The sequence below is a fragment of the Astatotilapia calliptera genome, chromosome 23 (assembly GCF_900246225.1).
Source record: "Astatotilapia calliptera chromosome 23, fAstCal1.2, whole genome shotgun sequence".
NCBI lineage: Eukaryota > Metazoa > Chordata > Actinopteri > Cichliformes > Cichlidae > Astatotilapia > Astatotilapia calliptera.
This window is the reverse complement of record NC_039323.1, coordinates 3932072-3959034: the sequence shown is the minus strand read 5'-3', so window position 1 is coordinate 3959034 and position 26963 is coordinate 3932072. Positions and strand designations below refer to the sequence as shown.

The following is a 26963-nucleotide window of genomic DNA, read 5'->3' as shown; positions in this document are numbered from 1 at the left end:
ACCTGCTGTTCAAATCGTCTGTTTGCAAGGAGCAGCCAATCAGAAGTACGGTGGCTTAAAGGGACACAGGTGGTAAAATGGCTTTAGACAGAAAAGCCCAGCATGAGATAAAGGATCTGGACTGGATGGGTAAAATTTATGACAACTTCTCATGTAGCACCAAAAAGAATCTCTTCTCAGGAGTGGTATAAACAGTAAATGGTTGCAGCTGGTATTAGAAAACACACAGTAAACCAACTTTGGCCGCTGTCATACATCTGGAAAGCTTTAGTGCTGTGAGACTGGATCAGTGTTTGTGTGAAGAACTGTAAATCCCAAAGCCAAACCTCTCTCCTTGGTCTTGTTCTCTAAACATATAATTTTGAAGGCGATCATTTTCATGCAAGACCCCCTGCATGACTCCGTCCTAAACATGCGGTGCAGCCAGTGTGAGACTGAAATAGATAAACTCCAATTTTATCTTCATTTTTGTCAGGCACACCTTGTCTGCGAGGAAGTTTGGCGATTCGCGAGATGCATTATCATGAAAGGCATTGTTGTACATGGGGTGTGAGTCAGTTGCTTAACACCAACTGTCATTGGGTGGTACTGACATGTGTGTTGACGAGCGTGAGATTCCCTTTGCCCACTCCAAAACAAGTGGCATTCAGGGATGAAGTTGGAGCGCTGACAATTCTGAGTGGGTGTGGCACAAGATAATTTGGGGGAGGGCACAGCATGATGTGCAATATAAGAGTGCTGCTCTTATATGGACCAACATTTTTCCTTCTAGGACATCTTTTGAAAGACTGGATGTGATCAGGTACGTTTCTCTGAAGGCTGATAAAACAAGCAGCTTGTGCTGATCTTTCACAATCTGGATTTTATAGAAATGTTTTTATGTGTTCCACATGTATTGAGGTTAAGCCAGTCTGAGCGATAACAAAAGAGTAGGGGTTCTAGCTGTAACTCCTGCTTTTTTGCAAAACATCACTCAGAGTGCTTGAAGAGGAACAGCTGTCAGCAGCTGGAAGCCTGACAGGGGTCAAAGACACGACTGTATTCTTTCACAAGAGCTTGAGGGGAGGGATATGCTTTGGAAAACAATTGAATGTTTGCCCAACATTTTCAAAGCAGTGGGAGTGATAGAGTCTAGCTCCAACTTTCAGTTTGACTTTGCTCTTTGTCTCCTTGTGTTTGTGCAGTGAACAACACATCAAGAACAGCAGCAACAGCAGGAAGAACAACGGCAGCCATGAAGTTTCACGCTCTTGTCTTGATTTTGCTCTTCGCCTGCATGTACCTGAGTCTCGCACAAGGTAAGTGCAACAAAAATGGTCTGGTTTCACGTCACAAACTGCAACATTTTCGTTTAAATTTGGAATGTTTACAGAATGCACCGAAACGCAACCATGCAGATTTTTACAGTAGCTGATAAGCACTATCTGTGATAAGTGGATCAGTAAAAATATGCACCCATAGTTGGTTTGAAGTGAGCATTACTATGTGCTGTCTTGTTTTAATCATTTCCCCATGCCACATTTCTTTAAAACGTTTTAGTGAACGAGATAAATGCTTCCGCTCTGAGCCCTTTATCACAACGCTTTAAGCGCAATCTGTCATCTTGACTTCATGTGGCGACTTTGCTTCAGATTTAAGCAGCAACAGAATAAGTAAAGTTAAAGATAAAACAAATTCATAAAATAATGGATGTTTATGTCTAAGAAACTGTCGTTTTTGGACGCAGCTGTAACATTAGAGGAATACAGACATTAAATAATCAATACTTTTGATCCATTTTTATGTGTAGATCTTTTTAGTAGTTGTGTACTGTAAGAATCTAAAAGGATCCTAATACTTTTTTAGCCAAAATATAAAAGCAGTCATTGAATTTCCAGTATTTTTAGACTTTAGCGCAGCTCTGTTTTTCATGTAAGACCACCGCTGTCAGGTTTTAGGGCATTTGCAGTCTTTTCTCAACCAATTTTCAATGCTGTGTTTTTTCTGAAATCACTGAATGCCCGTTTTTCCCCCTTGATGGGTTCTTGGACCCCAATTTGCCACTGCATTTAACAAATCCTGGAAGGACTCCTCGTCTTAACAAAAGCTGGCGTTTTCTTTCTTTTTTTTCTTAGTGCATGCTGTGAAATCAGTTGCAGCCTCTGCCAAATATGACAGTTCGTTTTACATCAAAAAAGTAGCTTTACTGAAATGTAATAAAAATTAAATATATATAAATTACAGTATAAGCATTTTGGCTTGGCGTTTACACAAGGCTGCTTCATCCAGCGGAAAATACATTCAGCGATGGTAAAGATAAGGTGATAAGACCGTGAAAGGCAGTTAGATGGCATGCACTCGCTGATGCCAAAAACTCTGTTTCTGTTCCCGAAATAGATCTGTGCTACTTTTATTGGGCAACATGGAAATTCTCCCGGACACTGCTGGCCGAGGTCCAGATCTGTTAAAATCCTCAAAAGGCCCAGTTATATAAATTCTTTATCGTGGATGTATGGATTCTTAGACATTATATTTTCCTTTTTTGATCTAGTAAATAGTCCAAAAAAATAACACAGGACTAAATCGGAACTAAAAAGAGAAAGTTACGTTTGTTTTCATAGGCTTTGGGCAACGAAAGCTACACACACACACACACACACACACACACACACACACACACACACACACACACACACACACACACACACACACACACACACAGTGATTGCTCAACTTCCCCAAGAGCGACATTTTTAAGTGCGATGGTTTATAAATCTCTAACTTACTTTACAGGCTCGTACGGGAACTGCTGCCTCGGCTACGCCAAAGAAATTAGAAGGAAGGCAAACATCATCAGTTACACCAAGCAGGAATCAGATGGTGATTGCAACATCAAAGCAATTTTGTGAGTATCAATTTTTAAGTCCTTAACCTTTGACGCTTGCTGACCATTTGCTGTTCGCACATCGTTAAATTCCACCATAATAAATTAGCAAAAGTCCTGTTTACTGAGGAAGTGACTGATCCACATGTGTGTCCACGACTTGACATCTCTAAATAATGACGTCCATGTGTATGTTTAGGTTTACGATGAAGAGAAGGCCAAAACCTGTGTGCGCCAACCCAAATGACGAATGGGTCAAGAAGGAGATGGGGAGGCTAAATCCGCAATAGGTAAAAAGATACAAAACATACTCTCACAATGACATACACTCTCAGTGACAATGCACATTAATCATCATAAACCCTGTGTCTTTGTAGGCCACCAAAAGGAACAAAAACAGAAGGAGAGAGAGAACAGCGGTCTCTTCAGGCCTCTGTCAGGCATCGTATATCATCTTTAACGAGATGGATTGTGTTTCAGTAGATTAGGCATTTCCTGTTGCTGATGGTGAATGTAAATCATGTACACGGTTCTCTGATACAGAAACAAACTGTATTCTTAAAGTTATATCCAGTATAACGAAAAGTCTTTTATATGAACAGTCTATGATAGTGTTCCCTTCTCTGTGATGTGTAGCGCCTGCTAGGAATGAGCCACTCTTTGGCAGCTTTGAAATGTGAATAAATGTATTCTGTATGTGAGAAAAGAACGTGTGCAAAAAAACACTTTAAGACTAAGCTGAGTTTGTTTTGTTTTTATATATACGTATATATCTACGACAGAGTTCCTAATTTTTGTATCAGCACTCTAATTGTACTCTGTGTTTTTCTATTGCAAATAAAGTCCAAATGCAAACAAAAACTCTGGTTTCCATAAAAGTGAATAATTAATTAGAAATGCATCCAGCTGCTTTAAATCATTTTGCTTTGTTCTAGTGTTTTCCGGAAGATTCCAGTAAAAGGAGGCCAACTCGCCTTTGGTCCAGTAATCTCGAACATATTTTTTTACCCTCAGCTTCAGCTGATAATTGACTACATGAGCCATCTGTCAAAGCTATAAAAGAAGCTATTTGTTCTACTGTACACTAAATCCAGTATTCACTAGCTTGATGAGAACATCATTAAGATAAAAGTGAATGCGTTATCTCAACCGTTCAATCCAGATGGGATTAAAGCACAAACTTAACATACTTCACGTCTGTCTTAAAACAGCAGTACATGCTGCCAATGAAAAGCTCGAGTGTGTTTCCATTCTTAGTGAGATGTCCGTATTACTCACAGTCATCCCATGAGGATGTATTTAATTACCAGTCACAACTCAAGGAAACCTGCTGAAATTCACTTGGGAAAAATAGCGATAGTTTTTGGTTTTAACTACAAGTCCTTAAGTGAAAAACTCAAAACTAGACTTGATTAAAAGCGATTTAGTAAATACAAAACTATAAAAATCAAATGAAGCATAGCTTTTATATATGTATTAAACGTCAAATGTAATAGAAATAAAAGTATCAGAAAATGCAGAAAAGTGCATTATTATATATGATAGCAGGTCACCTTATTAGGTACAGCTCCTAATGCATATAATAATCATGTATTTAGGCATATAAATGTGGTCAGATGACCCAAAATTCATACTGAGCATCAGAATGAGGAAGACTTAAGTGATTTTGAGTGTGGCATTGTTGTTGGTGCTGCTCATGCTGGTTTGAGTATTTCAGAAATTGCTAATGTGCTGGGATTTTCCCACACAACTGTGCGTGTGGTTTACGGAAAATGATCTGAACAAGAGAAAAATATCCAGCATGCAGCAGTTCTCCTGGGAAAAATGTCTTGCTGATACCAGAGGTCAGAGGAGAATGGTTAGACTGCTTCAAATGGAGAGAAAGGTAACAGCAACTTTTTCTTTTTCTTTTTTTTGCCTGTCCCGTTTGGCTCTTTTGCCATCAGAATTATTGTCTAAAGGCGAAGAAAGATGCCCAACGGATTTACTTTACCAAATGGACCATCCGAGCCTTGCGGTATTGGTCTATTTGATTCACCTTTTATTACTTATTTTATTTTCACTTGCTAAATATGGGACAGACTTGACTGGGGAAAAGAAAGGGGAGAAAGAAAGAGGGAATGAAAAACAGGGACGGGGATAAAGGGCAAAAAACAAAAAACAAACAAAATAAGCAGACAGAAAATACATATATCAATCACCTGGATCACCTGTGGAGAAAGGAAAAAGAGAAAACAAGCAGAAGAAAAAAAAAAGAGCAACATAATAAACAACATCACGATGATCTATGGGAATATCACAGTAAATACTAAAAATTATTGTGCAGCACGTAAGATCGACAGCGCACAGTGTGCTTTGAGGTAGGAGCCAAAAAGGGTGTAGTTTGTGTGTGTGATCACCCGTGTGTACACCTGTGAGCATGAGCACGCTTGTATTTAAAAGGTTCCTTCATGTAATGATCTGCTAGAGGGTGTGGGGGGGGGGCCACAGCCCCGTCCTCCAGGGCATGAAGCAGGTATGGAGGAGATCAAAACTCCAGACATCCAGAGGCCCCCAGAACACAAGAGACCAAGGAAGACCAACAGAGGGGCAGCCGCGCCACTGTCCCAGAAAGAGCTGAGGAGAGCCCCAGATGAGGGGTCACTCAGCAGCCGCGGAGCAGAAGCCAGGGGGGGTTGCAGTGACGCGCCCGTGAGCTCTGCCGGCAGCCAGCTGTGCCTGAGTGACCGAGCCCCAGGCCGAGAGGCTGAGGGCACCCCACCCCTGAAGTGGCCCGAGCGAGCCCCAGGCTCCAGGCTCCTACAAGCAGCCACCAAGGAGTGAGCCGGTGTGTACCTGGACCCCCATCCCCGGACGCAAAGAACCACCAATGCACCGATGTCTGAGGGAGTCCGCCACTGGCAGGGGAAGTGGTGGTAGGGGGAGATAGGCCTCCATACCTTGGAGGGCCTGAGATGTCCCCAGAGAGGTGGCGTCTGATACCCAACCTGACATATAGACACAGAAATACAGGCACACACAGATACAAACATCCATTCCCCCCCTCATGCTCTCATATGCACTTACTCCACACTCAACCAACGTGGAGACAGACATAAAGAGACGCTGTACACCCGATCACACTCCCCAAGCGTACTCTACAAACCGGGTCTAGGTACCCTTGCCCCTGGAGCAGGAAACTGCACCCAGACCCAGGTGGTGTTACCCTTTTCCCTGCGGTGGGGAGAAGCAGACCGCCCCGACTCGGCAGCAGCAGGGAGGCCCCACATTCCAGACCCCAGTTGGACGGCAAACTCCTCCTCCTAGCCCCCCACTCCAGCAGGCCGCAGAGAACGGGGGTGAGAGAAGACTCCAAACCTCCCTCCGCCCGCTCATATGTAGTGTTTATGCATGTGTGTTCTAAGGTGCATTTAAAACCTAGGAGGGCTTGGAGCTACCTGCCAGAGAGCAGCAGGTAAGCGCATAGTCCCTCCTGATAGCCCTCAGTGTCTACGTGTATTTAAAATTGAGAGGTGGGCAACGACGCCAGGGGTGAGGTGTACACCCTGATGGTAATTTGGATTCCGTGTAGCGTGCCCACCCCCAAGATCCTATATGTATGTGTAATGAGAGTGTGAGTAATGTGAATGTCTAAATTGTGGGATAAAATTGAGGCACAGGCAGCCAGAAGGGGACAGAGGGGGGGGGATGCCTCCCCTGCACCCTGGTGACACACCTTTACCCGAAGGCCCTGCATGTGTGGGTGATTGTGGTGGAGCGGGAAGGGGGAGGCAGCTGGAGATGGAAGGAAGGGAGGGGCAAGTGACCCCTCCCTGAGGCCAGCTCCCACACTGACCCCAGTAGGCACCCCCATACTCTGCAACCCGCCAGGGAAAGGGGTCCCAGGCCCATCCTGACCGGGGCCCAGTTCAGCAGCGCCGCCTGGCCCCGCAGAGCCCAGGACAGCCTACACGACCCCACCTCAGAGAAAACTGCACCCACCCCTTCATCCACTCATCTTCCAGACTACACAAGACAATAGACACCCAGGCTGAGATCTTCCTCCACCTCTCCTATATCTCCTCCTCCTGCAGAGTGAGTTCCTGAAGAGAGGAGAGCTCCTGCAAGATGTAACAGCCTCCCCCACCAGTTGAAGAGCCCCCCAGGTGGCTCAATGCACTGGCAGCACCCCGCGCCAGGGCTGGGCCCCCATACACCCAGCCGCCCACAACCCGGCAACACACCAAACAGGACCCAAGCCCCAAGGCCCAGCCAGGGCCCCAGCCCAGAGATGGAGCACCCCCAGAACCCCACGCCCGTCCCGGACCCACCCAGGGGCAGCCAGGCTACCAGGTCAGTAACACACATCCGTCAGCACAGACCCTCCCCCAGCCCCGCTGCACACAGCCACGAGGAAACAGTCACCTAAGAGCCAACAGAGCCCTTAATAGGCCATGACAGCAACCCCGGGTTGAGCCCTCCAAGGAAGGTGACAGCAACTTATTAAATAACCCCTTGTTACTGCCAAGGTGTGCAGAAGAGCAGTTCTGAATGCACAGCATGTCTAACCTTGAAGCCAATAGACTAATCCTGCTGGTGGTGCTACTGTAATGGTAGGGGGGATGTTTTCTTTCTATCGGCCGTGTAGTACCAGTGCTGTGGTGTTGGTACCATTGGGCTTACCTGAGTTTTGTTGTAGACCATGTCCATCCTTTTATGACCACAGTGTACCCATCTTCTGATCGCAGCTTCGAGTAGGATAAACCTCCATGTCACAAATCTCAAATCGTGTCAAACGGGTTTCTTTAACATGACAATGAGTCTGTTGTACTCAAAGGAACACCACAGACACCACACCTCAGTCCAATAAAGCTTCTTTAGGATGTTTTGAAATGGAAGATTTGCGTCATTGAGGTTAAGCCGATAAATCTGAAGCAACTCTGCGATGCTATCATGTCAATATGGGCTAAAATCTCTGAGGCATGCTTCCACCACTTTGTTGAATCTGTGCAGTATAGAAAGGAGGCCTAACCTGGTACTAACAAGGTGTACTTAATAAAGTGACAAGTGAGTTTAGCATGTTAGGAAAGAATATATTCAAGACCTCCTTAAAAGGAGAAACTATTATATCACCAAAACTGGCCTCATTGTGCATTTTATCACCTCATTTTGTTTTACAGCAGCCTTTTAATTTATTTAGGACAAGCTTTCCTTTTTGGAGGAATGTTGCGTTAAGGTTTATAGATAAAACACCCACACAGAAGTCTACAGATTGAAACTTCTTTACATTTTTACGCACCATGTGTGAACAATAAAGTTTACACAAAATGTATTTGAATAAAATTCTGGCACAGGTCTCTTCAGCATCAAAGGATCACAACATGTGTTAATGGAAGCCCCAGTCGACAGCGAATCTGATTAATTAATCTTGCAGTACAACCAAAAAGCAGAAAGTGGTCTTTTGAGGGTCCAGGAGGTCTGGGGCCAACTGTTTTCCAACAGTTTATGATCCAGCCTTGCAGCTCCTGCAACATCTGGCAGCCGGGGACAACGTTCATCCCTCACACATCGAGACGTCAGTCATTTCGAAGAACGTGATGGATGTATTGGGAAATGTCTCCAGACGTCAGCACCAATTTCAGGGTATCATGGTCTATCTAAACCACATGTCCCTGAGTGAAAACACAGCCAAGTATCTTTTTAATCAGGTCCTTAATCCTCCCACACCCGCACCCCAAATCCTCAACTCACATTTTTTTCCCTTTCCTTTTATTCAACTGTTTACTTTCAAGCTTGTGCAATAGTGTGTGTAGACATGTTCGACATGAGGACATGACATTAGCCTCCATAAAACAGGAAGACTGATCAATAAACTACACGAGCAGGCAGAAACATTTTTCTTCAAAAACGTAATACTCACTCGTTTGTTTGTTCTCTAAGTATTTCTGGGGCTGATTCGCAGAGTCAACAGTTTAGTTAGTTAGTTTAATTTCTTCAAGCTGGAACAAAATCCTTCCTCTTCTTTGTTCACTCAAATGTAGGACACAAAAAATGGAAAACTTTGTCTTTAATTTTCCCAGCATGGAAGGATAGTCGGCTTCATCAGTGAGTTGCTCAACAAATTTTGTCATAATTTAGAGCTTAACTTGACCTCTTAATACCAGTGCTTGGTGAAGAGAAGCAGAGGTCTCTATATTTGGCACTGTGTTGATAAGACCACTGAGAAATGAAGATATCTGAAGCTGGAAAATTCTCTTTGAATATGAGTATATGCTCTGCTAACACTCACAGGTCAGTGCCCACTGGGGTGACTGGTTTTAACTGCTGATCCCAGTAGATCAGAAATTATTATGTCTTTAACGCTGAAATCCTTTCAATGAGATAATAATTTAGCTCTCACATGAATCACCAAGTTCAGATAAGGATGCATACTTTAGTGTTGGTGTAATCAACAACGGTTGAGTACAGGAAACAGACAAACTTCATTACTCGTCCTCATAAAGCTGCCAGAGTTTCACAATCGATTGTCTTCTCGGTTCAAATCATATTTCTGTGAGAAAAGTAAACTAGTTAATGTTCAAAGAGCCGCAGCTAAACTCTGAAGGTGAATGTTGCTCATCCTCCTCAGTTTTTACGTGACAGACTTTAAACAGCTGTCTGTGCTGCAGGTAACAAAAGTGCTGAACATTTGTTGTAGTTTTAAGAAATTAAACCCTGAGACGTGTTACGTCTTGCTCCTATTTGACAGACACTTAACTTTCTCTTCTTTCCTTGGAAGAGCGCTCACATTCAATGGCTTCAAACAAACAAGCAGCTGCATACTGAAACCAATCAGTGCAGATAAAAGCAGCTGGCTATGCAATAATAAATATAAATTAAGGGTCTTTGTTCATGCTGATATCAAACTAAAACTAAACCATTTATCATGTCTTAAAGTGAGGTGGTTTAAAAGGTAACGACTTTGGGGAACTTTTATTTCTCTGGTGGAGAGATTAGGAAAGAGAATAAGCAGGGAGGTGCACATACATATGTTTAGCATGCAGTCCACTATAATTGCAGTTTTCTTTGTTTTCTTTTGCAAAAAACCTCATAGTTAGTACAAATTGCCCATATTAGGAATGTACTGTTTACTATTTCACAACCATCTCTGCTCTGATTTGTCATTCATTCGGAGCTCAGGGGTTCTCTTTTACTGCCAAGTACCATTTCCAACAAATGCAAACTTGCTTACGAAGACAAAAACTTGGCTCTTTGTGATAATCCCAGAGGATGAGTAAAGGTAAAAGCAGAACATTAATAATGTGAAAGTAACAAGTGTAAGAGAAGAGGGAGAAAAGCAAAAAGAAAAAAAGACTAAGACTTTGATTATTATGTGATCATATGAGCAAATTCATAGATTTGTCCTTCTGGTCTCCGGCTTTACATCGCACAGAAAAATCTTCTGCTTTTGTTTGGTGAAGCTGAGTGATATGTCACGCTCATTTATCTTTGAATGTAAACTCTGGTGGAAAACAAGCAGCTTACTTTGCAGCCATGCCCGTGTAGCCTTTTGAACCCCTTTTTTCTCAATGTTAAGTTCACAAAGAAAATTAGCGATTAGATCTGTGAGCAGTTTAATGAATGACTCTGCTGAGACTTGATGATAAGAGCTTTCTCAGGTGGAAATGATAACAGACACTTATTGCCCACTGGTACTGAACAAGAGCAGAGTCATAAATAAACAGCGAGTCAGGACTAATTCTTGGCACTTGTTCGGATCTTTGTGATCTCTCTATATGTCTGCGCTTGCCCGCGCAATGTGTTCACATTCTTGTGCGAACAGGCTGCGGGTTGAGGGCTAAATATTTTATTGCAAAATATAAAGCTTATGATAGTGCCAAATACCCATCAGAAACAGAGCAGGTGTGTGCAGTCATTGACAGGACTGACGTCAAGTTGTAATGTTACTGGTCCCAGAGCTATACCTGGTTTAGAGAGACTGCTGTACCCTCAGGGAGAAGTGCAAGTGATGGGAAAATGAACCATCATTAACTGGAGAGAGAGCCAATTCGTTTTTATATGCACTTGGGATGAAATGACACGTTATGTTCGCAGTGCACACTTTCATTTTTCATAAACTCCTTTTACCGAAAGGGCTTGAATTGACTCCAAAGTCAGTTCCTGAGAACTGGCTCGAGAGTCGAGGATTTATCGAATTTCAAGGCTTACAAATAAAGAAGATCTCATTTTGCATCCCAGTAGAAATTGCAGTTTTTAACAATATAAATCTGGAGTCTTGCATGCAGCAGAACGAGACGATCACATTGTCCTGTGATAACATGCCTCCTGCTGGAAGGAAAGAATCGGGGGAGGATGTCCAGATGAGGAGATTAGAGGGGAAACAGTTTTAAATTACTGTTTGAAAATAACTTTATTCTGTTTAATGAATCTGGCCTTAATCTTTGCTAGAATTACTGATACAGCGTGGCTTGAAGCTCAGGGCAGCATCCCTGGAGGATTTATGAAAACATTGCTTTAAAATGTGAGCAAACATGAGAATAATTTACAAAGATATGAAAAAGATAGATATAATAACACCAAGGTATACTCTCAACATTCATTGTGCGCTTGACTCTCCTCCTTAGTGAACAACGTGAACTGCATTTATAATCACTTTTACGTCACATGCATACCCAATGAAGGCATTTGAGGCATTTGCTGTAATGCAAATGCGGTAGGCTAATTTTACAATTTATTTTTTGTTTTCTCTCTTTTTCTTATATTTCCTCCTGATACACATTTTCTTTTTTACTTTCTGTTGGGCCAAGCATGTTCCCTTGTGGCTGTCTCATTAGGCTTACCTGGATTAGGTCAGATTTATGTCCTGACTAAGAAGGATTGGAAGATGCTGATAGCCATTTAGTGATTGATAGGTGTTTTGCGTCAGTAATCTTGCCGTTGGTGATGTAATCACAGGCATGTAACATAATACCTGGACTGCATGAGAGCGCACACATGTGATAAAGTCGCTTTGGTGCCACAAATGAAGGAGTCCGGTGCAGCTCTTTGTCGTTATAGTATTGCACATACAGTGGAAGGATTGTGTTTGTCAACTGATGCTGCAGACCACTTGCTCGGACTCTCGTACTCATCTGGTTGGAGCACAGAGTAACCCACAGCCTCGACCAACCTCCTCTTCTGGACTCGATGGAGGAGGATCCGATAGGCCCCTGTCAGTGGATTCCTGCAGTCCAAGCAGGGGTTATTCTGGAAATGAAGCGCCACGACCCCGAGATCCGACAGCAAACTCTTTACCTCTTGCTCTTCCACGCACAGAGTCTGATTTGTCTGTGCAAAGTGAGCAGGAGACAGTGGCAACGGCGTATAGGGACGAGGGAACTCAATCCCCTTCAGCCAAGCACTGTCTGAAATCTGCGTTAAAGAGGAGCGATCAACAGGCACAATCCGCAGCATGCCTTTGATGACCAGCTGGCACGGATCTGGCACATAAGAGGGGATACGGTAAGCCCCCTGGAGGATGCAGCGCTTCAGCCTGCCCAGATTTTCCCCATAAAAGGGTAAAGTTGCTGTTGTCATGAAGTACAAGAGAATACCTAAAGCCCAAATGTCTGAGTAACGTCCGGAGTATCCCTTTTCCTTAAAAAGTTCAGGAGCAGCGTAGGGCGGAGAGCCACAGAAGGTGGTGAGAAGCTCAGCAGGGCTGCTCTCTGTGCTGAAGCCAAAATCCCCAACTTTGATGCAAAAGCTGGTGGTGTAGAAGATGTTCTCCGGTTTCAGGTCTCGGTGGATGATGTTGCAGTCGTGCTGAAATGTGACACACACATGGACAATTTTAGAAAGAGTTCTCCTTTAATGCTCACAGAGAACGCCAGCGCACTGGTTTATTTCTGCACTGTGGGGCAAAACACTGATATAGCAACATTTCTTTGCTTCATCTTATGATAAGTTATTAATGCATTTGTGTTGGATATCTACATTTTGATTTAAAGAGGATCGATTTTTCACTCTGCTCATTTTGATTTTTGGACCCTATCAGAATAGCTTTGCAGTCAGTGTCAGAAGTCAGTTTGTGTCCGATTGACTGAGGCCACTCTGACATTTAATATGAGCAGCTGCTAGCACTTAGCTGATCCCATTATTTGAAACTTTGCCCACTATAACAGCTTAACTAACCTATTGTGAAGAAAATGAGACGCTCAGAGGGGATAAAGACGGACAGGGAACTAATTAACTATTATTATTATTATAACACCCACATGCACTGATGAAGCATTGTTTGGCCTGGCCATTCCAGGATACATTTTCCTTCTGCTACACAGATGTGGCTCATGTATCGAAATCTCCCGAATCAATAATTTTTACAAAGAAAAACGTTATTGGGAGCAGATATTGTGAGTTACTCATGACTCAGACACCTAAATTACATGCTTATCATCTGTCTACACTGCAACTATCTATAATACACTTTAACTAATATTTATTTATAATGCATCTTCTGGTTTTAGTTTATTTTAACTGAATTAGTGACTCTTAAACTGTTCTCTTTGTTTACTCATCGAGTGGTCAGTGGCGCGGTCTCTGTGCTCTACCCTGCATGTCAAAGTATCCTTTAACACGATACTCAGATTTGACCCAGTTTCACATTCTCATCTCTACTTATTGTTAGAGGCCTTAAGGTTTCAATCTGATCACGTAAGTCTGGCACATTTTGAGTCAAGCTGGGATTTTTTAATTCATTCCATGCCTTCTCTCCACATTTCAATCAGCGAACATATCACAGACTCATGCTGTGACCAAGGGTGAAACCGAAGCTCACCATGTGCTTAACAGCAGAGATGATTTGTGCGAAGACCAGCTTGGCTTCCAGGTCGTTAAGCTTCCCCCTCGTGGTGATTCGAGAGAACAAGTCTCCACCGCTGCCGTACTCCATGACCAGATACAGCTTCCGGCTCGTCTCCATCACCTCATAAAGGCGCACTATGTTGGGGTGGCACAGCTTCTCCATGCAGCTGATCTCTGAGGAAGTCAGAGGCTGTTTCTTCTTATCCAGATGCAGCTTGTCCATGATTTTAACAGCTACTCTCTCTGAGACAGGAGAAGGGGAGGGAGAAGGCTTAGCTGTCAGTGACAGATTTAAAGAAGGTCTGGTGAGGTTAAGGACTGAAATAAGGACGGATGTACATTTAGGAGATTTAAAACAAGAACAGACGAGACGCATCTGATCAAAAGGAGGGGAATTAGCTTTTAATAGGATGATTGTTGCAGCGTTTTTTAAAGTCTGCACTGATTTATGGTGCTCTTGAACACTTATTCAGAACACTGGAATGTGAGTGAAGCAGGAATGAGTTTGAAACACATAAAAAAGATGACTAACGGTGACTGAATAACTGGGACGAACATCCTAAATAACTGACGGTTCTTTACCTTTCGTCAAGGCATGGATGCCCAGCCTAACTGTAGAGAAGTTGCCTTGCCCGATTTCTCCACGCAGCTCGTAAAAGCCGATCCTTCGACCGAGCACGAGGTCATTGACGATCTTCTCGTTGTGGGTCATGTCATAGACGATCCTCTCAAACGGAGACTGCGCTCTCCTCTCTGCGTCAGTCAGCTGCGGGGTGGCACACGTGGCAGCAGAAGCCAGGGGCTTGGCTGGTTTTTGCGTCTTCGGAGAGTCATCTTTGGATTTTTTGCTCGTTTTCTCTTTCGGCCATAGACGCATTTTGACGGCTTGGAAGTAAAAGCAAAAAAAGTGTGAAAACGTTGCAGCAGTGCTGCGTGAAATAGCAGAAATATTAGGATTTCCTTTAGATTTGGACCGAGACGACATCGCTTCTTAGACAAACACCTTTGTGTGTGCAAGTAGAGCTGTATGGGACATGGATAATAAGGTTGACCTCCATGCTAACTTACCTGGTATGTAACTGTACATCCCACATAAGTCAAAACATCAGGTCTGTATTCTGCCTAAATTTAACCCGAGTTTCTATCTGCACTTTTAAGCTGTCAGTGGATATTATTGAAAATGATGCTATGATAGACAAGAATGTGGCAAACTGGGTTTTAATTTATTTTGCTATCACTCATCTGCTTATGTTATATTCTTTTGCTTTAGGAGAACAAAAACAAAGTATAATCTGAAATGAATAAAACTGAATCTCTTCTCCTGGTTAGAGCTTCCACTCACACCGTTTCTGAAAATACTAACATTGCACCTCTGCGGTGTTAGTGTTGTGACCACTATGCAGGAAACAAGATTTCTGGATCACGGTAAATGGATTTCAATATGTGTGTTTTCATTTTTAATGGACAAAAGCAGGATGTTGACCGTTTTTTCTGCTCTGGGAATTGAAGTTTTCATTTTTTTTGGACACAGTTCTTAAGAATCAGCACGTTAATTACAATTTTTTTTTTTGATAGTGTACAAATTTCTCTCAAACAGAACAATGCTTTGGCTCGAACGATTGCCTCGTACGGCGTTTCTTTTGTTTTTACAGGAAATTGTGCAGTACAGTCTGAGCATTGCATAGAGTCTCAAATCTGACCCAACAGTCAGGTCAGGTGCCAGACCGGCTACTTGAATCCTGTGTGGGCGTCTTGGAGAGCACGCATAACCTCTCAAAAACGACTGTGAGCAAAATGAACCAGCCAGTCAAGTATTACCAATAATAATAAACAAATATTAAACATTACAGTGTGATTATGTTCTTCCTCCTCTTGGACTTTGTCGATCAAATATAGCCGAGGATTACTTGGGTTTTTTAGATGGAGAATTAGTGCCATTTAGCTTGCAGACAGCTATTTATAGGATGCTAATGAAGACTAGACTGGCAAAACAAGAATGAACAGAGTTGCCAAATTAGGATTACACTTCCACGCTGCGTATGAAACTGAGCAGGCAGATGATTATTATCAGCATTTGGATCCATGTGAAACTGCTTTTCTATTATTCTTGTTAAATCTACCTGTAAATGTAACAGCTTGTATGACTGTAGCGATGTAGTCACTGTGAAAAATAATAGCAATGAATGAGATTTAATGAGTAGCTTTGAATCATCTTTTGTGGAAAATTCACATATAAGAGTGGAGATATATTCAGTTGCCAATCTGGCGCTTCTGAAATAAAATACAATTTTAAATCATCCAAATATGGGTTTTCTAAATCTAATCACCAAGGCTACAGTTGATAAGAGATTTTATACAGATGATTTAAAGTACTTTTTAAAAAAGTACATCTAATTTTAAAAACAACATGAAAAAGAAACGAATCACATTAGCTGATCAATAACAGTAATAAAACTAAAATATTTTACCTGTGAGCTGCGAGTCCTTCATATCTCTTCCTCAGAGTGTAACACCTGACTGTGGCTGAACATGTGAATGGAGCTTCAGTGGACTAAAGCAGTCCTCACAATCCTATTAACAGAGTGTATTAGTGGAGTGCTGACATGACCTGACACAATGGAAATGATGCAAAGATACTTTCAATGAATAAAAATAAGCATGCCTGCTTTCATAATGATGATAATGCTCATGTAACTTACACATGAAAGCAAGTTCGTGGGCGTCAAGCTCTGACAAAAAATATATAAAAATATTATAAATAAATAAAAACTAAAAAGTGTTTTAATAACTTTCTGGAATAAAATAAAGTGCTAATGAAAACAGCTTCATACATTAAAATATTCAGGTAAGAAGAGTTTAATGTGCTATTTAGATACTCTATTGCAGGTGGACTGGAGCCTATCCCAGCTACTATAGGGTGAGAGGCAGGGTACACCCTGGACAGGTTGCCAATCTGACACAAGGCTAACACAGAGAGACGAAAAACTATTCACATTCATCCCTGTGGGCAATTTTGAATCACAAATTAATCTTTGGACTGTGATAGAGCCAGACTACCTGAAGAAAACCCACGCAAACACGTAGAGAAACATAAAAGAACTAGCAGATTACTAAAAGCCCAGCTTTAAGCTTTAATAGCTCTTTAAGCTCTTTAACACTTTAAAGCCTGAACCATATTAAGCATATTAATATAGTGATTTTCTCAAATAACTGCCAGAAAATTATTTTGTTTTGCAAATATAGCGTTTAGGGAACTTTCTGATGAAATAAGAATAAATTAATTAATATTAATTAATTTAATATTAATATCTTATTTGCTACATCTGGCTTTTTTGCCATTTATTCCTTAAAAATGCATATAAGGGAAGATGTTTTTATTTATATAGGCAGAAGAAGAAGGTTTGTGGGTCTAACACTGTACTCATCGGCGAAAGTGACAAGTTACCAGAGAGTCATAAGCATTGCAGATTTTGGTGATTATGAGGGAAACTATCACAAGGAAAATAAAGCGGCAGTATATTCTGAAATAGAGGTTTTGTAGACTTTTGATTTTTTTTTTTCCAGTTTTACACAGGAGAAAATATGATGTGAAGAGACACAGACATATATGTCTGTCATAATTGGCTAAAAAATGCTAATATTGTCAGATATGGATGAAAAGAAGGTTTGAGAATCTATGAATTCATTCAATTGAAACTCAAACACTGCTGTCAGATAAAACAGCAGCTGAAATAACAGAGAATTAGTTAATAGAGACTATCACATGAGACCATAAGAGCAAACTTCAGCTTCCCATTAATCATGCTGTATTCACATAACAAGAGAGAGCTTAAAAAGATTGCAGGTGTTGTGATATTAGATGGTAAAGTGTTCAGCCATAGCCATACACCACATCCACACTTGGATGACCTCTGTGTCAGCTGATGAAGGAACCCACACAGTGCGTTGAATCTAACAGCAACAATAATCATTAAAAATAGAGCTAATACTGGACACCAGAGACAAACAAAACTTCAAATGAATACAATTTTACTGACTTGTCATTAAAGTCTTTATAAGCCATTTATATTTCACAATAGAGTTCACAATAAGTTCACAATAGCGTATACTGATGCACATTACTATGCAGTTGTTTTTAATAGTTTGTTCCCACTGCCCCCTAGTGGAAATATTGAGGAGTACAGTTGAGTTTTCCCACTTTTTGGTAAATGTCACAAAAAAAATAACATTTAGCGCATACACAAAGTAATGTAAAATTACAAAGTTATAAAAACGATATATTTTAACCATACAATAGCAAAGTGTTATTTGTGGCCAACTTCACCTGCGACTTCGTGTCTACACTCGGACCCCTTGGTTAGTAGGGCTCCGGCTACACCCCGCTATCTAGGCGGCAATGTGCGGTGAATGACGTTTAACTTTAGCCAATAGTGAGGCCTGGATTCACAATCTGTCCAATCACCGAAGAGGATTAGTTGGCGGGGCCTGCACTCACTGACGAATCAGCGCAGGCCTTATCACGAAAGCCCGGAACCACATGCTGGCGCGCGCCCGCTGCTGTTGTTGATGTTATTATCTGTGACATGTAGCTATTAAACTATAGTCGTTTCTACGTGTGTGTTTATTTCTTAAGTCATATAATTAGCGCAAAATATCAGAAAATGGCAGCAACAGTGACGACGAGTCTTGTGACCGCAACGGAGCACGACCCTGACCGGTGTGAGAGTGAGGAGGAGACCCGCGGGGCCGAGGCGGAGGACAGCGGCCAGCAGCAGCAGACGGGCCCAGTCACGGTGAGCCACAGCCGGCTGTCCAAACTCCCGCTGTCCCGCATCAAGGCTCTGATGAAGACCGACCCAGACGTGGCCCTCGCCAGCCAGGAGTCTGTGTTCATCATCGCTAAAGCCACGGTGAGACCACTGATATCCTAACCGGTCCTGGTAACACGAGTGCTGACTCTATATGACGCTAACAAACTTAAGTGCAGATAGTAAATAATCTATTTTCTATATGTTTCTAATTCATTTTAGTTTATTTATCAAATTACTGAAATTACTGAAGTATATTTAAACTTTAGTGTAGGTTAACCTTTGGAATAAACGCAGAGTTTACTCATGTTAATGTCTAACTAAAATGTTAGAGTCAAACTGAACAATCATCATGCTAGATAGGGAATGAAAGCTAGTAGAAGCAAGATGGGATACATGTGTGAATGAGAGGGAGACAGGTGTAACAGTAAAGCTGCAAGGAGCAGAGGTAGTGAAGGTAGATGAGTTTAAATACCTGGGACAAACCGTGTTCAAGAGAGGTCAAGAAGAGAGTGCAGGCAGGGTGGAAGTGAGTGTTGGGAGACTGTGTGACAGAAGGATAGCAGGGAAAGGGAAGGTTTACAAGGCCTGGTGTCAGTGAGATGTACGGTTTGGAGATGGTGGCGGCAGGAACAGAGCTGGAGGTGCTCAGGTTTTCGTTGGGAGAGACCAAGAGGGACAGGATTAGAAATAGAGTGTTTTAGAAGGACAGCTCAGGTTGAGTGCTTTGGGGTTAAAGACAGACTTCAGAGACAATGGTTTGGACATGTTCAGAGAAGAGATGGTGGATATACTGGATGCTGACTGTGGAGCTGCCAGGCAAGAAGAAAAGAGGAAAGATCTTAGTGGAGGTTCATTGATGCGGTGAAGGAGGACATGCAGAAGAGCATGCTAGCAATAGGGTGGCATGGAGGCAGATGATCTGCTGTGGTGACTGTTTAGGGAGCAGCCAGTTGTGCAAAAACAGTTGCATTTCAGCACAAATATATTTTATCAGTGGCTTATGTTAATAAAAAAAAATCTATTTCTGATCGTTTCTCTGGTTCATTTTGAATGATTTCTTTTTGGTTTCTTTTTGTACAGGAATTGTTTGTTGAGATGATCGCCAAAGATGCTCTAGTGTATGCACAGCAAGGGAAGAGGAAAACTTTGCAAAGAAAAGACTTGGGTAAGTGGATTAAACATGTGCTTAATTCCATTTAAAGTCTACTTGCATAAATAGAAAAATGGCTGATGCTTGTATAGCATTTTCCTGTTCTATCAAAGAACATCAAAGCACTTGTGCCTGTGTGCTTCTAACCTAACCGGGGCACAGTCATCCTCCAGCGGTGATCAGTGTCTTACCCAAAGATAATTATACAACCTGCTTCATAAGCCTGAATTTGACAGTTGTACATATTTCTCAGAATAACAACTACATCACGCTGAGATTTGACTTGAAGAAACAGGACGTGCTTTAATTTTAGGCCCCTGTTCCTTTTCTGTGACTGTCATTGCAATACTCAGCATTTTGCAAAATGTTGCAAATTCACAATTATATGACACCATGAGTAAAATATTGTGATAATATGGTATCATTTGTTTTCTTTTCCGCAGACAATGCAATAGAAGCCATAGATGAGTTTGCATTTCTTGAAGGTAAGCCATACAAAGACAAAAGTAGAAAACAACTTTTAAAGTTGTCTGGATTACGATGCTGATTGAATTCGTCACATGCACAAAATTCAGTATTCCACTTAATATTGAATTTATTGGCTCTGTTTTGAACCAGAATATGTTTTACTGACTTTATTTTTTCTGCAGGCACACTGGATTAAAGACTGCTTCAGGAGACTGGTCAAAACTGTTTGCAACCATCCAAGTTTTTATTACAGGGTCATAATTCACTGTTGGAAACTTTCTGCTACTTTTCTAAGTCAAAATCTGAAATTCAACATTTATTAATGCTTTTATACGATGGTTCCTCAAGATTTTTCATGCTTAACTTTGAAGACTTGTGATGGAAATGTGTACATTTTTTGTATATACTTGTGAAATACTATTCACTGTACAAGAAATAAAAGTATGTAAACAACAGAATGAAGTCTGTGCAGGTGTGTGTCACACTCAGCATTACTGGTAAAGCTGTAAGAGTAATAATATCAGGCTTCAGTGGAGTTTTCCAATTTAAAATCTGCAGAGTGACATTAAAAGCAAAAAGATTCGTGCACTGCAAACTTGACCCCAATTTTAACTAGTTTTTCAGATCTCCCAGAGGTAAACAAGAGATTAAGCATCTTCTGAATAAGGTTCAACATAAGAAAAATGAATGACAAGCACTGTGAGCAACACTCACAGCTGAGAAACTGAAGTGCATACTTTAAATTCCTTTTTTACTCCTGCACAGTTCAGGGGGATGTATTTTTGTTTGTTTGTTTGTTTTTAAAGCAGCCTGCTCTAAAGTAAATGTGCTCATCCAGTGATGTCAGAGCTATCCAGGGTCCTGCCCTTGCTAACACATTTGTAGAATTTCCTCCTTGTATTTAAATAATAGAATAACATCTTGAAGTTTTTGGAGACAAATCAGATCACCAATTTTTTTTTGTCTGTATAAATGTCTTGAGCCGTCTCTTGTCTCTTTATGTTTCACTTCTAAGAAATCAGACTTGTAATAATTTTAGTGGTTTTGAGAGCAGTTCTGCAGGCTTTCCTTTCATATTGACTGCTTTTTCACTCATTTTCAATCCAGTCCTTGGACGTGAGCTTTTTCAGAAGAATGTTTTTTTATTAAGCCAGTTAACACTGAGCTATGAATCATTCAAACATAACAAAGGCACCCAACTCAAGCAACAAACTGGTGTTGTGTATAAATATAAAAGAACACTTGGCAAAGAACCACTTTTAAATAGTATGTTTTTGCACTTTGTTACACAATCTGTTCCCTTTTCTCATGTTCAATCTATGAAAAATACCACAGTTTCACCAGCATAAAATAGTATTTATAAAACTTATGTCAGGATGGTTTGCTGTGTGTCCTTAAAACATTTCAGGAAATTGGTTCTGTGAAATTCAAAAGAAATTGCAGGCTTAAAAACTATCCGATCAACAGCACTTGAAATTCATGTCCTTAAGTAAATGTGGCCCATCAGCTGCTCCATCTACTGTTCACTGAAGCAGGCAGAAAAGGCTGAGGTATGCCAAATTACATAAGAGCTGGGCTGAAAAGTGATGAATCCCAATTTGACATTTTATCAGTGTGTTTGGAGATTTTAAGGAGAGAGGTACACTACTGTCGTCAGCCATCTGTAAAACAATGGTGTCTCTTTCATGGTTTGGGGCTCCATTTCTGCCAGTGGTGCTGGAAATCTGGTCAAACTGATGGAATTATGAACACAGAAAAGTACTACACCATACAATACCATCTGGAAAGTGTCTGATTGGCTTCATTTTTCAGCACGACCGTGATCCCAAACACACTGCCTATGCAGTAAAAGCATCAGTCATAAATCTGTCTCCCCAGAGCCTGTTAACTGTTTTTAAAGGACTTTAAGGGATTTCTAAATGTCTTTGTTGTTTACCCTTCCCTTGAATCCTTGTCTGTTATCTCCCAGTGGGGACATAACTGCAGTAAACTAATTTGTAGTAAAGAACGTACTGAATTAATTTTGTTTGATATTTTAAATTTGTGGTGGAAAAAAGGCTACTCTCAGCAGAACGGCCTTTACTGATGTTTACTGATGCCCCGGGGTATTTTGGCTCTACAGCAGCCTCAAGGTCAGCCTAGTTTTTAGAGTTTTCGACTGCATCTCCTGAACAATTATTTCTGCAAACTTGTTCTTGTCAAACTTTTCATAACAAATAAAACTGCAGGTGACACATGAAAGATGCTCTGCATTTAAGACGATGGCGTATTATGTGAGATGTTTATTTTTTCAAATATTACTAAGATAATTCTCTTGGAATAAATATTATGTCATTACCATTGCTGGAACATTGAGTTTTGGACTCTTACAGAGCGCACCGCAGCCAGTGGTGAAATGTTGAAGGTCAGATTTCTTGTGCAACACAGCGACCCTCGAGTTTGCATTAGGAATGTGTCTGGATCTCTGTGGACATAAGATGTGTGCTTTTCTTCTTGGCAGCAATTTTTAAACATATCCAGAGTGTCCAGTTTCTCACTCCAGGCTCAATCAAGACCTTTTGAGTTTTGGTAGTGCGGATTTTCAAAATAAATGCTCGAGTGTGTTTAAGCAGATTTTCTAGGTTTAGTGTTTCGGGTGTGGGGAGGGGGGGTAATGAAACAGAGCTGTGTGAAGCACAGATATTTGGGTCCCGTCAACTCCCTGCAGAGGAATGCCTGACTGGCACAGGGGAGCATGCGGTGCTCTATTCTAATAAAATATAATCGCATGTTGAAGCATAATTTTATTTCCACAGTCGATTAAGACATTCCATGAAGGAAATCTCATGTGAAGATAAAATGCAGAGCTTTCCCGTGTCCAAAGCAGAACATGAAATATGAATCCAGGGCCGGTTGGCCTAATGATTCGCTTTTATAATAATGGGGGGAAATGGCATGCTGGGATAAGCTTTAACCCCTTGGCTTTTTAAAGCTTAGTTATTTATAACAAACTAGTAAAATTAAAGTGGCATTTAATACAGCCAAGACCTCTTTTCAATTTTAAGAATTTTAATTGCACTTATTTGCATTCTTTTTATTTAGATATGCAATGATTACCATAAAATGGACACAATAGCTCTATCACAAGGTTAAGCATAGGATTTTGCAATGCTCTCCACATGCTGGCATTGACAACATGATTTTTAGCTGCTGCGGGGGAAATAAGTATTTCTCTCCCTTTTTAAGTCATAATTTTAAACACTTATGAAAAAATGAAGGAAAGAAGTATCCCCTTGGAAAATATGATTTATTACTTGGATTAATTCTTGTTGGCAAGCGGAGCTGTCAAATGTTTCTTGTAGTTGGTCACCGGGTTCGTGTGCACTCAGTGGGGATTTTTGGCCACTGCTCTTCATAGATCTTTCACAAATCCTTAAGTTTTCTAGATTATCACTTAGCTACACAAAGCTTCAGCTCTCTCTATAGGTTTCATACCACTCACATTACTGATGTCACCAAAACAGTCCATTTGTCAATATCCTGCCCCAGTCTTCCCTCACTTATGAAGGACACCTTGAGATTCTTGAAGTTCTCCATTGGGGGCAGTAACTTGTCTCTGGATTGGAGTGAACACTCCACCCTTTTCCAACTGAGTACCATGGCCTCAGATTTGGAGGTTAAGCTGCAGGTGCTGCACAATCCTGTACCCTTTGCAGATTTACATCCCCAATGCACAATGCTGCCAATCGCCTCTTTGGGCCATAGTCAACAGTCATTTCTTTCTAAATGTTCAGAGCCCAATTTTGGTCTCATCTAACAACCTTGAAACGTTTCTCCGAATGGGCCTTCTTGAGCAAGTTTTCAAACCACAACCTGGCAACTTGTCACCATTGGTTTTCTTGGTGAGCGGGGTCCTGCTTTGCATTCCTAGGGTTATCCCTTGTTGTTCCCATGATCACTGATGATGCACATCTTGGGGTACCAGCCTGAGGGCGATTGACAGTTACTCTGTCTTTCCTTCATTTATTAATATGCACTCTGCAATCATGTCTCCTATGTCCTTAGACAGCTCTTTGGTCTCTCCTATGGTGGTGAGGTTTAAAAAGGAATTGCAGGTTATAACTTGTCCTTGAATTTTGTGCACTCATTTCATTGGAACTTTTTGCTCAGTATTTTAAGCACAAAAAACAATGAAAAAAAATGTGCTGTGCTTAATTCAGTTTTCAAAATTGCATTCCACGCCGCTTGTTGTCTGTTTTGTACACCTCCCAGTTTGCTGCCTTGCAAAGATTATATCAAGCATTTGCCCCCCTGCATCTTATCCCTTACAAATCCCTTTTTGGGAGCACAGTCCGATCTGTTAAGACCGTGTGTCCAGTTCAGTGGGTTGAGCCCTCCATCATCTTTTGGAGGTCAAACTATGCCTCTGTACAACTCCAGCTCTTAACATTACTCTGGTCACCCCGATCGCTCACTGCTGTTATTTTTATTTTTGATTTCCCTCGTGTTTCTGGGTCGCCACACCTTGACAGGAGATATTTAATCACTGCAGAGATATCCGTAAAGTGTAGGGCTAACAGGCAGACCTGTAGTCATGTGGAAGGTATGTTTTTACAGCTGAGATTCCAACCTGATTTCTTGGGTCAAATTCTTGAATCCCCCTCTCTTTTACATGCGCACGCACACACACACACGTACACAGCTTTACCCCAAACACACCCCTCAGTCAACAGTCTGCATATTTTCATATCCAGGGTTCCATAGGAGACATTTTGTTGCCATGTTGTCTGAATATTTCTTGGTATGTTGCAGTAGCCAAAGGATAATTTGTTCCTTCTTAAGATCTGTTGAGCCACAGGAACTTAGACAGCCCCACATCAATAAAATCCAACAAAATGTGTCCATTATATGTGCTACATTAGTGTCTAAAGCAATATTTCTCTACATGAAATGCAACTCATTGTTCCAGCACTGCCCTGCCAGCATATTGAAAGTTTGTCTAATGCATTCTTTTCTAAAGTACAGTAAATCCAGAGTATTTATAGTAATGAAGTTTGGTGGGTTTGAATTTGCAAGCTTAATTTGTGTGACAAGAAGGGAAAATATCACCTTTACCCCCTTAAAATATCCATATAATTATTTAACGGCTCTTTTCTACCAGATTCACCCAAACAGTTTTTTAAGCCTTGTCAGCGCAGAATGAGAACAATGTACATTACATTCCTGTGTCAGCTTTGTTTGATGATACTTCATGTTTCTCCCTGCAGATACATGGCCAAACCTAAATAGCAAGGCACCATGTCAACTGAAGTCCTTTCATCTTCCCAAACCATCAACTATGAATGTCAGGCATTGGTGTCAATCCAACACGAATAACTTGCCACAGCGGATCAGAGTAAAGCACAGTCATGAGACCCCGCTACATTTCTCTTTGACATACGCGCTCCATGTTAGTTGTCAGCCTGGGTATGACGTGATAGCTTTTGAACAAACAGGTGATATTTCCTTAACGGTGTAACAGAGTAACTCCACACACACCTAGAAATGATCACTACAATTTATTTTCACATAAATTTTCACACAGCAGATGATGCCAACTATGAATTTCAATTTCTAGGCTTGCACGAGTCCAAAAACATTCTTTAAATATGATAGCTGTGATATATTGTCTGTGTATTATCACTTATTGTGTACCACACCTATAAGAGCTATAATTCTTCTTAATAAGTTATTAGTTTTCCAGACACGTTAAGTGCCTTCAGCCCTATGATGTGGGAATATTTGTGCATCTGTCACACTTAATCCAGCCTTTGATTGATCACTTTATACAATGTTGCTGGCAGCCTAATCAGACTTTGACAAAGTGTGTTTGTCATTTTTCTCGATCATAGGGCCAGTTCAAAGGAATACCTTCCTGAGACAGATGCAGGCCTACATCAGTTTCTCTAGTTCCTGTCTGTATAATTAGATCCTGATGTTGTTTTCTGTTGAAGTCTCCCTGTAATGGATGTGAGTGTGCTAATATAGTGCCTCCAGCGTATTCGTGTGGTGTTTGGTTAATGAAACAAAATAAATGAAACAATGTTTTATAATGATTTATGGTTAGAAAAGGAGAGACTACAAAAACATTTAGGACATATTTTCAAACATCTGAGTTACTTTATTAGGTAAATTTATAACATTTACTTGGTGACAAGTTTGCATCAGCATGAGCCAAGGCATGCAAACGAAATTATAGTAAGAAAACCAGACTAGAATTAAAAGGCCTCAGATTGGTTTCACATTGTTGCCAGATTTTCTACGAAGGTCTGGACTTTGACTGAGCCACTGCAACGTTCTTTTGTTTTTCAGTTGTAAATTTGCTGCTGTGCTCGGGATCATTGTCCTGCTTGCGTGACCCGACTTTGGGCCAAGCTTTAGCTGTTGAACAGATGGCCTTACATGTAACTCTGGGTTGCTTTGGTATACAGAGGAGTTTGGAGTCAACTCAATGACCGTAAGGTGTTCAGGTCCTGTGGCTGCAAAACAAGCTGAAAGTATGAGGTGTTCATGCTGACAGCCTGTGTTTGGTTTGGGCTAAATATGGCACTATGGCCAAAACCGTGTCCTCATCTGTGGAAAGAACACTGTTTCAGAAGTCTTGTGGTTTGTTTAGATGTAATTTCACAAAAATTAAGCTGTGCTGCTATGTTCGTTTTGAATGGAGGAGACTGTTTCCTAGCAACCCTTAGAAACAAGCTATGGTTGTTTAGTGTTTTTCTAATTGTACTACCATAAAGTTTAACATCTAACATGCTTAATGAGGTCTGTAGAGTCTGAGATGTAGCTCTTGGGATTTTTGCACATCTGACTCCAAACAGAACCTCTAAAG

At 41.2% G+C, this 26963-nt stretch overlaps 3 protein-coding genes across 5 annotated transcripts; 2 read left to right on the top strand and 1 right to left on the bottom strand.

Moving 5' to 3' along the window:
• Nucleotides 1-1185: 1185 nt before the first annotated feature.
• LOC113016853 (C-C motif chemokine 20-like) lies at nt 1186-3724 on the top strand. The gene is made up of 4 exons (XM_026160009.1): nt 1186-1298; nt 2773-2884; nt 3063-3153; nt 3241-3724. The coding sequence occupies exons 1-3, from the start codon at nt 1235-1237 to the stop codon at nt 3151-3153; spliced, it is 267 nt and encodes an 88-aa protein (XP_026015794.1). The 5' UTR covers nt 1186-1234; the 3' UTR covers nt 3241-3724.
• A 7509-nt stretch (nt 3725-11233) lies between these two features.
• On the bottom strand, nt 11234-18112 carry LOC113016767 (serine/threonine-protein kinase NIM1). 3 transcript variants are annotated; one of them, XM_026159870.1, is made up of 6 exons: nt 18009-18112; nt 16384-16413; nt 16153-16255; nt 14267-14569; nt 13659-13927; nt 11234-12646 (listed from the first exon to the last, which is right to left on the bottom strand). In XM_026159870.1, the coding sequence occupies exons 3-6, from the start codon at nt 16172-16174 to the stop codon at nt 11894-11896; spliced, it is 1347 nt and encodes a 448-aa protein (XP_026015655.1). In that variant the 5' UTR covers nt 16175-16255; nt 16384-16413; nt 18009-18112; the 3' UTR covers nt 11234-11893. The 3 variants fall into 3 exon arrangements, with proteins under 3 accessions (XP_026015655.1, XP_026015654.1, XP_026015653.1); XM_026159869.1 differs by lacking the exon at nt 16384-16413; XM_026159868.1 differs by lacking the exons at nt 16153-16255; nt 16384-16413; nt 18009-18112 and having other exon boundaries at nt 14267-15840.
• Nucleotides 18113-18207: 95 nt separating this feature from the next.
• On the top strand, nt 18208-20571 carry pole4 (polymerase (DNA-directed), epsilon 4, accessory subunit). Its single transcript, XM_026159872.1, has 4 exons — nt 18208-18594; nt 19576-19660; nt 20089-20130; nt 20296-20571. The coding sequence occupies exons 1-4, from the start codon at nt 18346-18348 to the stop codon at nt 20307-20309; spliced, it is 390 nt and encodes a 129-aa protein (XP_026015657.1). The 5' UTR covers nt 18208-18345; the 3' UTR covers nt 20310-20571.
• The last annotated feature ends 6392 nt before the right edge of the window (nt 20572-26963 follow it).

What these genes read in the sequence shown, in the direction of transcription:
- LOC113016853 (XM_026160009.1), top strand. Translation starts at nt 1,235, where the DNA reads ATGAAGTTTCACGCTCTTGTCTTGATTTTGCTCTTCGCCTGCATGTAC. An exon ending in GTACCTGAGTCTCGCACAAG is followed by an intron (nt 1,299 to 2,772) that starts GTAAGTGCAACA and finishes CTTACTTTACAG; the next exon opens with GCTCGTACGGGAACTGCTGC. An exon ending in TGCAACATCAAAGCAATTTT is followed by an intron (nt 2,885 to 3,062) that starts GTGAGTATCAAT and finishes GTGTATGTTTAG; the next exon opens with GTTTACGATGAAGAGAAGGC.
- LOC113016767 (XM_026159868.1), bottom strand. Translation starts at nt 14,669, where the DNA reads ATGTCGTCTCGGTCCAAATCTAAAGGAAATCCTAATATTTCTGCTATT. An exon ending in CATCCATGCCTTGACGAAAG is followed by an intron (nt 13,928 to 14,266) that starts GTAAAGAACCGT and finishes CTCCTGTCTCAG; the next exon opens with AGAGAGTAGCTGTTAAAATC. An exon ending in TCTCTGCTGTTAAGCACATG is followed by an intron (nt 12,647 to 13,658) that starts GTGAGCTTCGGT and finishes GTCACATTTCAG; the next exon opens with CACGACTGCAACATCATCCA.
- pole4 (XM_026159872.1), top strand. Translation starts at nt 18,346, where the DNA reads ATGGCAGCAACAGTGACGACGAGTCTTGTGACCGCAACGGAGCACGAC. An exon ending in TCATCATCGCTAAAGCCACG is followed by an intron (nt 18,595 to 19,575) that starts GTGAGACCACTG and finishes CTTTTTGTACAG; the next exon opens with GAATTGTTTGTTGAGATGAT. An exon ending in TTTGCAAAGAAAAGACTTGG is followed by an intron (nt 19,661 to 20,088) that starts GTAAGTGGATTA and finishes TCTTTTCCGCAG; the next exon opens with ACAATGCAATAGAAGCCATA.